General features: G+C 45.2%; 1 protein-coding gene across 2 annotated transcripts in view; it reads left to right on the top strand.

The window, feature by feature from the left end:
• LOC115476755 overlaps window positions 1-12,044 on the top strand; it is a 71,412-nt gene that overhangs the window by 49,827 nt on the left and 9,541 nt on the right. For both annotated transcript variants that reach the window (XM_030213329.1, XM_030213330.1), the window contains exons 12-13: window positions 6,809-6,876; window positions 8,969-9,026. In XM_030213329.1, the coding sequence (XP_030069189.1) occupies window positions 6,809-6,876; window positions 8,969-9,026 (126 nt within the window). The remainder of the gene's footprint in view (window positions 1-6,808; window positions 6,877-8,968; window positions 9,027-12,044) is intronic.

Genomic DNA, 12,044 nt, shown 5'->3' with positions numbered 1-12,044 from the left:
CACACTCACACTCGCTCTCTCTCACACACACTGTATCTGTGTGAAACACACTCTCACACACATTGTATCTGTGTGACTCTCTCTCACAGACACACTCGCACCCAGTCTCACTCTTTCTCTGTCACACACACACACTCGCACATTCACTCTCTCTCTCACACAGTCACTCTCACACACACTCTCTCAAACATACACACTCCGAGGAAAACCTTGCTAGCGCCCGTTTCATTTGTGTCAGAAATGGGCCTTTTTTACTAGTATAAAACATAGATCAGTAAGAGGGTCTTTTACTAAGGCATGCTAGCAATTATAGCTCATGTAGAAATCAGCTAGCGGTAAACGCCGAGACACTCATAGGATTATAATGGGCATCTTGGTTTCTACCGCTAGCCAAAAAAACCACTAGTACGGCTTAGTAAAAGACCCCTAGTGAGGCAAACACAGACACCGAATCAAACGTTTACGATTTCTCATTCCACTCAGTTAAATAGCATGAACACCTAATGAACAAACACAGTTGTTAACACTTTTTCTCTGTCTTAATCTTGCACCATTTTGGACTGATGTGTGGCTTTTTTAACAGATATCTTCCACTTCACTGGTCCTATGTTGTACAAGTATGTGTTGCTCAGAGACCAGCGTTTTCGTTCTCTGTTAAGCTACATTGACTGCTTGCTTGTGAATATAGTAACATAGTAGATGACGGCAGAAAAAGACCTGCACGGTCCATCCAGTCTGCCCAACAAGATAACTCATATTTGCTACATTTTGTGTATACCCTACTTTGATTTGTACCTGTGCTCTTCAGGGCACAGACCGTATAAGTCTGCCCAGCACTATCCCTGCCTCCCAACCACCAGCCCCACCTCCCAACCACCGGCTCTGGCACAGACCGTACAAGTCTGCCCAGCACTATCCCCGCCTCCCAATCACCAGTCCCGCTTCCCACCACCGGCTCTGCCACCCAATCTCGGCTAAGCTCCTGAGGATCCATTCCTTCGGCACAGGATTCCTTTATGTTTATCCCACGCATGTTTGAATTCCGTTACCGTTTTCATTTCCACCACCTCCCGCGGGAGGGCATTCCAAGCATCCACTACTCTCTCCGTGAAAAAATACTTCCTGACATTTTTCTTGAGTCTGCCCCCCTTCAATCTCATTTCATGTCCTCTCGTTCTACCATCTTCCCATCTCCGGAAAAGGTTCGTTTGCGGATTAATACCTTTCAAATATTTGAACGTCTGTATCATATCACCCCTGTTTCTCCTTTCCTCCAGAGTATACATGTTTAGTTCAGCAAGTCTCTCCTCATACGTCTTGTAACGCAAATCCCATACCATTCTCGTAGCTTTTCTTTGCACCGCTTCAATTCTTTTTACATCCTTAACAAGATACGGCCTCCAAAACTGAACACAATACTCCAGGTGGGGCCTCACCAACGACTTATACAGGGGCATCAACACCTAACATAGTAACATAGTAGATGACGGCAGAAAAAGACCTGCACGGTCCATCCAGTCTGCCCAAGAAGATAAATTCATATGTGCTACTTTTTTATTTGTACTGTCCTCTTCAGTGCACAGACCGTATAAGTCTGGCCAGCCCTATCCCTGCCTCCCAACCACCAACCCCGCCTCCCAAACACCAGCTCTGGCACAGACCCTATAAGTCTGCCCAGCACTATCCCTGCCTCCCACCACCGGCTCTGGCACAGACCATATAAGTCTGCCTAGCACTATCCCCGCCGCCCAACCACCAGCCCCGGCACTGACCGTATAAGTCTGCCCAGCACTAGTCCCGCCTCCCACCACCAGCTCTGGCACAGACCGTATAAGTCTGCCCAGCACTATCCCTGCCTCCCACCACCGGCTCTGGCCTTTCTTCTGCTGGTCACACCTCTCTCTATACAGCCTAGCAACCTTCTAGCTACAGCCACCGCCTTGTCGCACTGTTTTGTCGCCTTCAGATCCTCAGGTACTATCACCCCAAGATCCCTCTCCCTGTGTGTACATATCAGACTCTCACCGCCTAACACATAAGTCTCTCTTGGGTTTCTACTCCCTAAATGCATCACTTTGCATTTCTTCGCATGAATACTTTGCTTGGTTTAGCTTTGAAAGTTGTCTTTGGGCACTGGAAGTCTCTGAATCAAGCCACACATCAGGACTGGTGGAATTTAGTATTTCAGACTTATAAATATGAAACATTCCTAGCTAAAAAGTCATGTCGATATATCCATTATAAGGAGAAGTGGTCTTTGTTACTGGCCTACTTTAGAGATGCATGTTGAGAAGGTTTTCATTCTGTTCCCCCCTCCCTCCTTTTTTTTACCCTTCCCCTCCTTCACGCTTTTTGAAATTTGTTTACTGTTGTATTGACTTGTTCACTGTAATACTGTTTTAAAACAATAAAAATACTAAGAAATACTTTCTCAAAACCTAAAGAAGAAATCAAGCTCAAACATCTCTCATCTACATGAGAACATAAGAATAGCCACACTGGGTCAGACCAATGGTCCATCTAGCCCAGTTTCCTGTTTCCAACAGTGGCCAATCCAGGTCACAAGTACCTGGCAGAAACCTAAATAGTAGCAACATTCTATGTAGAACCCCAAAGAGTAACAAGATTCTAGAATTCTAAAGAATAACAAGATTCCATGCAGAATTTCAAAGTGTAGCAACATTCCATGTAGAACCCAAAGAGTAGCAAGATTCCATTCAGAATCCCAAGTACATAAGTATTGCCACACTGGGACAGACCAATGGTCCATCTAGCCCAGTTTCCTGTTTCCAACAGTGGCCAATCCAGGTCACAAGTACCTGGCAGAAACCTAAATAGTAGCAACATTCTATGTAGAACCCCAAAGAGTAGCAAGATTCCATTCAGAATCCCAAGTACATAAGTATTGCCACACTGGGACAGACCAATGGTCCATCTAGCCCAGTATCCTGTTTCCAACAGTGGCCGATCGAGATCACAAATACCTGACAGAAATCTAAATCATGGCAACACTCCATGCTACCAATCCCAGGGCAAGTAGTTGCTTTCCCATGTCTGTCTCAATAGCAGACTATGGACTTTCTCCTCCAGGATCTTGTCCAAACCTTTTTTAAACCCAGATACGCTAACCGCCATTACCACATCCTCCAGCAAAGAGCTCCAGAGCTTAACTATTCATTGAGTGAAAAAATATTTCCTCCTATTTGTTTTAAAAGTATTTCCATGTAACTTTCTTCGTTGTCCCCTTTTCTTTGTACTTTTGGACCGAGTACAAAATTTGATTTACTTCTACTCGTTCTACACCACTCAGGATTTTGTAGACCTCAATCATATCTCCCTTCATCTGTCTCTTTTCTAAGCTGAAGAGCCGTAACCTCATTAGCCTTTGGTCATATGAGAGGAGTTTCCATCCCCTTTATCATTTTGGCCACTCTTCACAAATACGGAATAAATTAGGACGTATGCACACAAGTGCCCTATGCTCTAGTTTATAAGAGTAAGAGTATTCTGTTCAGTTCTGATTGCCGTATCTCAAAAAAGAAGTAGCAGAATTAGAAAAGGTTGAAAGAAGAGAGGCCAAAATGATAAAGGGAATGGGACGCCTCTCGTACTAGGAAAGGCTAAAGAGGTTAGGGCTCTTCAGCTTGGAAAAGAGACAGCTGCGAGCAGGGGCAGACTGACAGTGATCTGGACCCCTGGGTAATAAAGGTCATTGGACCTCCTGGCTACAGTCCCCCGAGCCTCAGTGGGCCTTCCCAGTCCTACTTTGAAGGTCCCTGGTGGTCTAGTGGCTTCTTTAGGACCCCTCTACTGCTATTCTACCCGGTGCTGCCGTGTTTTCAAAATGGGTGCAGAGACTTCCCGCGGTAGGTGTTCTTTCCTGCCTCCGCAAAGACCACTTGACCATCAGAACCCTTAAAGATGGAACCAGGGAGGACCCACGGAGGTTCAGGGGGCTATAGTGTGCGGCGGAGGGGGGGGGGGTTGAGAGTCTCTGGGCCCTTGGGGCACTGCCCGGTTGCCCGAATGGTCAGTCCATCCCTGGCTAAGGGGGGATATGATTGAGGTCCGCAAAATCCTGAGTGGTGTAGAACAAGTAGAAGTATATCGTTTTTTTACTCATTCCAAAAGTACAAAGATTAGGGGACACTCAAGGAAGTTAAATGGAAATACTTTTAAAACAAATAGGAGGAAATATTTTTGCACTCAACAAATAGTTAAACTCTGGAACTCTTTGCTGGAGGATGTGGTAATGGTGGTTAGCATATCTGAGTTAAAAAAAAAGGTTTGGACAAGTTCCTGGAGGAAAAGTCCATAGTCTGTTATTGAGATGGAGAAGCCACTGCTTGCCCTGGGATTGAATCCCATTACCGTTTGAATTCCATTACCATTAATTAATGGATTGAATTCCATTACCATTTCCATTTTGCATGTTTGAATTCCACCACCTAATGCCCTCCCGCGGTAGGTGGTGGAGATGAAAACGATAATGGAATTCAAACATGCGTGGGATAAACACCAAGGAATCCTGTTTAGTAGGAATGGTTCAGTGGAATCTTAGCGGAGATTGGGTGGTGACGCCAGTAATTGGGAAACAAAACAGGAGCTGGGCAGACTTCTACGGTCTACGCCCTGATCGTGACTGAATAGATAGGGATGGGCTGGAGTGTAAATTTTAAGGGGCTTTGATGTTAGCTTCAGAACTTAGAGCCAGATGCACTAAAGTCGTCGGTAATTCCCGTTCCCTACCGATTCCATAGCGAATCGGTAGGGAACGGGAATGCATCAACGATAGGGAATGCAAATGAGCTACTTGTTGTAGCTCAGTTGCATTCACTATTTTCCTTGGTTGCCAGTCAGAGAATCAGGACGTCCCTTTCGATTATGCACCGCTTCCTGGTCTCTTCAGCCAATCAAAGCGGATTTAGCTGGCTGTTGTCAGCGAAACGCGCTCTGATTGGCTGAAGAGACCAGGAAGAGGTGCATAATCGAAAGGGACATCCTGATTCTCCGGCAACCAGGAAAATAGAAACATTTTGCTGTGGAGGGGTAAGTGGCGCGGCGAAGACAAAAGAGAAGGGGGGAAAAAACGGCTGAGCGAAAAACGGCGAAAAAAAAAAAAAAAGACGTCTCTCACAAGCACAGGGAGAGTACTTCCATAAAGGACGCCCCTCACATGCGCTCCCTGCTTTTTTTTCTTTTTTACCTTTTTTGGGGGGCCCTTTTCCTTTCCGATTCCCTCACAGGAGCCCTAACGAGAGGTGCAGACCTCCCGTTAGGGTTCCTACGGTAAGGGAATCGGAAAAACGGTAGTGCAGCTCATTATAATAGCTTTTGAATCATTTGCATTCCGTTTTCGTTGCCTGCTACCGTGGCAGGGAAAATGCCCTTAGTGCATGCCCCCCAGTAAACTACTTGCATTTTAAACTGGCTGGAACCAGTTTAAAACACAAGTTGTGGGCTCGTTAGGTTTAGTGCATCTGGCCCTTAGTACAAGAACAGTACTGGGCAGACTTCTACGGTCTGTGCCCTGAGAAAGGCAAGGAAAATCAAACTCGGGTATACATAGAAAGTATCACATACCATGTAAAATGAGTTTATCTTGTTGGGCAGACTGGATGGACCGTACAGGTCTTTATCTGCCGTCATTTACTATGTTACTATCGTTACTATGATTGGTAGCATTGAATGGTGTTACTAATTGGGTTTCTGCCAGGTACTTGAGACCTGGCTTGGCCACTATTGGATGCAGTATACTGGGCAAGATGGACCATTGGTCTGACCCAGTATGTCTATTCTTATCTTCTTATGTTGTGTTCTTACGTGCTATGGCATGTAAATGTAAGAGGTGAAGCTCTTGGTTAAGGGTGTAACTTTTAGAAATACTGGAAGTTACGCCCGTCCGTGCTGTATTTACCTAGCCATAGCTGCACCAGATCTATGATTAATGTAACTGCAGGTGCATTAATATTTTAATATTAAGCACACCAGTACTGGTTTTATGCTAGAATTCTATAACGATACCTGGGTGCCCAAATGTCTTTATAGAATACATTCCTATCACTTATAATCAAGGCACCTAACTTGAGGAGCCGTGTTATAGAATTGCCATCTTTGCATCTATGATCAACAACTATAAAATATTGAATGGAGTGGAACAGGTGGATGTGAAGCGTCTGTTCACGCTTTCCAAAAATACTAGGACTAGGGGGCATGCGATGAAACTACAGTGTAGTAAATTTAAAACAAATTGGAGAAAATGTTTCTTCACCCAACGTATAATTAAAACTCTGGAATTCGTTGCCGGAGAAAGTGGTGAAGGCGGTTAGCTTAGCAGAGTTTAAAAAGGGGTTAGACGGTTTCCTAAAGGACAAGTCCATAAACCGCATACTAAATGGACTTGGGAAAAATCCACAATTCCAGGAATAACATGTATAGAATGTTTGTACGTTTGGGAAGCTTGCCAGGTGCCCTTGGCCTGGATTGGCCGCTGTCGTGGACAGGATGCTGGGCTCGACGGACCCTTGGTCTTTTCCCAGTGTGGCATTACTTATGTTCTTATGTACTAACTTCTTTCCAATCTTCTACCTTCTTCTTTTTATTATGACTGGGGTGTTTTAAGGAAACCCGGGCTTTAATTGATTGACCTGTTATAAATGTCTAAAATCTCAGCTTTAGACTTCGTCTTTTTGAAACATGCAGGAGAAAGATGGTTTTTCATAGATAGGTGCTAAAGATTTTTCATGACTTATGCAGCTGATACTGCATGTAAGTGACCTGAAGTAACTGCCTTGTTCGCTTGTTTCAGGATGTCTCTTTGGACGCTGATGTTTCGATAAAGGATAAACATTTGTGCGTTGGCTTATCTGTGCTGAGGTATGACATCTAATTGTATTCTCCCCCCCCCCCCCTCTTCTTCCTTTGTGGTAAAAGCAGAGGAGCAGATTTGAAGAAAATCTTATATTTAAAAGGATTTTATTCACAACAATAGATAAAAGAACCAGATGCTCAACACAGACCATGTTTCGCCCTTTGCAGGGCTGCGTCAGGGGCAGTAAAGACCACTAGGTGTAAACCATAGCTATCACCTAGGTGATAAAACAGTAACATTCTCTCCAGCACACTCTGCAGCACAACCTTGCTCCTTTGCTCTTACCACATTGGATCTGGGAAATCCCTCTTCTTCCTTTGGGCTTCAAGCTCAACAGGAACTTCAGCAGGCTTCGGCATCATTAACCCCCCCCCCCCCCATTCATAAGTACACAAGTGGAGGGTTCCCTAGCATTTCATGACATGACATTTTCCTGGTCACTACTGGGACAGTTGAAATCATCCATTATTGTAGTGTTGCCAAATCTGTTGGCTTATCTAATTTCTGCTATCTTTTCACCATCTGTTGGTTAATTCTGGCCGTGGAGAAAGTAGTGGACACCCAACATTATTCTCTTTCCCTTCACACACAGAATTTTTATCTTTAAAGATGCTACATTACATTCTGTTTCCTGTAGAATATTTATTCTGTTTTACTAAATGCCCTCTTTAACATATAACACCGCCCCTCCTCCAAATGGATCTACTGCATCACTGCAGTATCATTTTTACCCTGGTATTACAGTGTTCCATTGGTTATCCTCCTTCCTCCTGGTCTCTGAGATGTCTATTATACCTGCCTCTTCATTTGGTGCTATATAGTTTTTTTTGTTTGTTTGTTTCATTTGTACCCCGCGCTTTCCCACTCGTGGCAGGCTCAATGCGGCTTACATGGGGCAATGGAGGGTTAAGTGACTTGCCCAGAGTCACAAGGAGATGCCTGTGCCTGAAGTGGGAATCAGTTCCTCAGGACCAAAGTCCACCACCCTAACCACTAGGCCACTCCTCCACTGTTGCTACTATTTGACATTCTACATGGAATGTTGCTATTCCACTAGCAACATTCCATGTAGAAGTCGGCCCTTGTAGATCACCAATGTGGCCGCGCAGGCTTCAGCTTCTGTGAGTCTGACGTGCAGGACGTCAGACTCACAGAAACAGAAGCCTGCGCAGCCTTCTACATGGAATGTTGCTAGTGGAATAGCAACATTCCATGTAGAATCTCCAATAGTAGCAACATTCCATGTAGAATCTCCAATAGCATCTATTTTATTTTTGTTACATTTGTACCCCGCGCCTTCCCACTCATGGCAGGCTCAATGCGGCTTACATGGGGCAATGGAGGGTTAAGTGACTTGCCCAGAGTCACAAGGCACTGCCTGTGCCTGAGGTGGGAATCGAACTCAGTTCCTCAGTTCCCCAGGACCAAAGTCCACCACCCTAACCACTAGGCCACTCCTAGTAGCGACATGCTGAAAATGTCCCTTGCTTTGCAACTGCAGGAGAAGCTTTCTGGGTCCCTGGTCCAGAAAAGTGCCAATCTAACTAGTGAATGCGTGGTCTCTTCTGGAACAGCAGCCCAATAAACTTAAAGCCTAGATTTGGGGGGGAAGGCGAAGGAGTATGAAACATCAGTTTGGGGAATGGTAAAGGCCTTCCATCCTCATGAAGAGAATATAGAACCACAGAGGGCAGCTACCCCACTCTGGGACCCCCGTTGGAGCTTTGGCTCCCTGCTATGGGGCTAAGGGAATGGGAAAGTACAGGGGTTGCCAGTCTGGTCCTCAGCTGTCCCCTGAAAAAGAGAGAAAGGTAGGGCAGTTTGAATAAGAGACGTACAAGCAGTATAAAATGTTTTGTACATTTTTGGGATCTTGCCGGGTATTTGTGACCTGGATTGGCCACTGTTGGAAACAGGATGCTAGGCTCGATGGACCTTCGGTCTTTCCCAGTATGGCAATACTTATGTACTTATGCTTGGGGTGGTACAAACTGGACAGCTGCTCTAAGCCCCGAACCTGCCTAAATCTGTAGGCGATACAGCCTGATGGTGGGCTTTAGACGTCTTTTTAAATCTCTCAATTATTTTTCCTTTCAGTGACGCCAACTTGGGTCTTCGATACAAACGATCATCAGTAGCATGCGGATGCCAAAATGTAAGTGAACAATTTCACTTATGAACAAGAACCTTTATGAAGAAAGGAGAGCAATTAAGAGTCATCATACCTGATATTCAAAGGAGTCATGCATTGACCGGTGGATGGAGAAACACATAATTGGCATATTCCCCAATTTTTGCCACTTATTGAACAACTTAACCCTCCCCCGTTATATTCGCAGAGATGCCTCGTTACCCATTTCCAAGCTGGAGATTTTTGTCTGGCCCACAGCAGGGTGAGATTTGTAGAACCTGATCCTGTCTGTTGATCTCAGTGCTGAAAGTCCCATAATGCACCAGGATGGGGTGGTTAGAAATTCAGGACTGCTTTGGAATGTAAGTTCAAAACCAGAACTGGCTAAAGATCTCCAGCCTAAAACTGGGTAACTTGGCTTCTCTGCGCCATCCTGTGCCTAATGTAAATGCCTGTATCTAATTGTTAGCTAGAATACTTATAAATGATAGTATTTTATAATCTGTGATCATACCTGTGTGCTCTACCCAAGATCTCCACCCATGCACAGACCTATCATCAAAGTACAGACCATCAAATTATGGCTTGAAACTTTCTACTAGTTAGTATTCTGTGGGCTCCTTTTAGTAACCAGTGGTAAGCCCAATGTGGGCTTACCACTCGCTATAACAGAAGTACCGCCAGGCTACTGCAGCAGCCCGGCGGTACCTTCCCACCCCTACCATGCCATCATTTCCAGCGCTATAAAAATGTATTTATTTTTGTAGCGCCAGACTGTACGCGGTGGTAATCGAGCAGTGCCGCGCACTGCCCAGTTACCGCTGGATTAGCAGGGGAGCCCTTACCGCCACCTCGATGGGTGGCAGTAAGGGCTCCCCTCCCCCGAAATGGCCGCTCGTCAAGCGCTTTACTTGCCGCCCGGCCATTTCCTGCAGGAAAGCGAGACTTCCCTTTTACCAGCTGTGGTAAAAGGGGGCCTCGGCGCACGTGTAAAACAGGCACTGATGTCAGTGCTGGCCCCCTTTTGCCACAGCCTGGTAAAAGGGGCCCTGTAAGAGGTCATTACATGTATAAGTTGCATCTTAGACACAAAAATAATTAAAATACTGCCATTTATATATGTTCCTGCCACCTAAAACTTGTCGACTCCTTAGAGAATTATCAGCACTAATTGTTACTAATTAGAATTTGCACTCACTATTTGCTAAGAGTATTTTATAATGTAGTCCATGTAAATTCTACTGCATTGATCGCCAAAGGGGGTGGGGCTACGGGAAGAGCATAAGCAGGTCATGGGCATTCCTGCACTTTACATGCAGTGTTATAAAATAACCCATTCCGAGCCTAAAGTTAGGCATGGGCATTTATATCAGGTTTTCATTGGTGTAATTTGCTGTGCCTAGATTCTAGACATGTGGATGGGCTTCGGTGTATTCTGTAAACTGCACCTAACCTTAGGCATGGCTTATAGAATACGCCTAAGCGTGTTTTTGATTGGCACCAATTTTTTAAGTCCCATAAACAGAATTAGGTCCTAAATTGGTAAGTTAGACCTATAAAGTTAGATTTACCTAAAAACAATCCTAATTTTAAATGCTTAAGTGCCAACACAGAATAACCTAAGAACAGCCACATTGGATCAGACCAAGTGTCCATCTAGCCCAGCATTGTGCTTCCAACAGTGACCAATCCAGCTCACATGTACCTAACAGAATCCCCAAAAGAGTAGCAAGATTCTGGAATCCCAAAAAGAGTAGAAAGATTTCGGAATCCCAAAGAGTAGCGAGATTCCCTGCTCCCAAACCCAGGGATAAATAGTGACTTTCCTCATGTCTATTTTAACTTAAATAGTGACTTTTCCTCCATGAACTTCTCCAAACCTTTTTAAAACCCAGAAGTACTAACTGTTGTTACCACATTTCTCCTATTTGTTTTAAAAGTGTATTGCCACTGTAACTTTATGCTGATGACACCTAGCTATATCTCTCCACACCAGACATCACCACGGAGACCCAGGCCAAGGTATTGGCCTGCTTATCCGACATTGCTGCATGGATGTCCAACCGCCACCTGAAACTGAACATGTCCAAGACCGAGCTCCTCGTCTTTCCTCCTAAACCCACTTCTCCTCTTCCTTCGCTCTCTATCTCAGTTGATAACACCCTCATCCTCCCCGTCTCATCTGCCCGCAACCTCGGAGTCATCTTTGACTCCTCTCTCTCCTTCTCTGCACATATCCAGCAGGTAGCCAAGACCTGTCGCTTCTTCCTCTTCAACATCAGCAAACTTCGCCCTTTCCTCTCTGAACACACCACCCAAACTCTCGTCCACGCTCTCATTACCTCTCGCCTGGACTACTGCAACTTACTCCTTACTGGTCTCCCACTTAGCCATCTATCCCCCCTTCAATCTGTTCAGAACTCTGCTGCACGTCTTATATTCCGCCTGAACCGATATACTCATATCACTCCTCTTCTCAGGTCACTTCACTGGCTTCCGATCAGATACCGCATACAGTTCAAGCTTCTCCTTCTTACCTACAAATGCACTCAGTCTGCAGCCCCTCATTACCTCTCTACCCTCATTTCCCCTTACGTTCCCGCCCGTAACCTCCGCTCACAGGACAAATCCCTCCTCTCAGTACCCTTCTCCACCACCCGCCAACTCCAGGCTCCACTCATTCTGCCTCGCCTCACCCTATGCTTGGAATAAACTTCCTGAGCCCTTACGCCAAGCCCCCTCCCTACCCATCTTCAAATCCTTTGCTCAAAGCCCACCTCTTCAATGTTGCTTTCGGCACCTAACCTTTATACCTTTCAGGAAATCTAGACTGCCCCTATTTGACTGACTGTACATTTGTCCTTTAGATTGTAAGCTCCTTTGAGCAGGGACTGTCCTTCTATGTTAAATTGTACAGCGCTGCGTAACCCTAGTAGCGCTTTAGAAATGTCAAGTAGTAGTAGTAGTAGTAGTAACTTCATGGAGTGCCTGCTAGTATTCGTACACAATAGCCATTCATATTCATATTCAGTCATACTCAGT

Source organism: Microcaecilia unicolor, chromosome 8, assembly GCF_901765095.1.
Source record: "Microcaecilia unicolor chromosome 8, aMicUni1.1, whole genome shotgun sequence".
NCBI classification, from domain to species: domain Eukaryota; kingdom Metazoa; phylum Chordata; class Amphibia; order Gymnophiona; family Siphonopidae; genus Microcaecilia; species Microcaecilia unicolor.
Note: the sequence above shows the minus strand (reverse complement) of the source record. Positions and strands in the feature narration are given on the sequence as shown.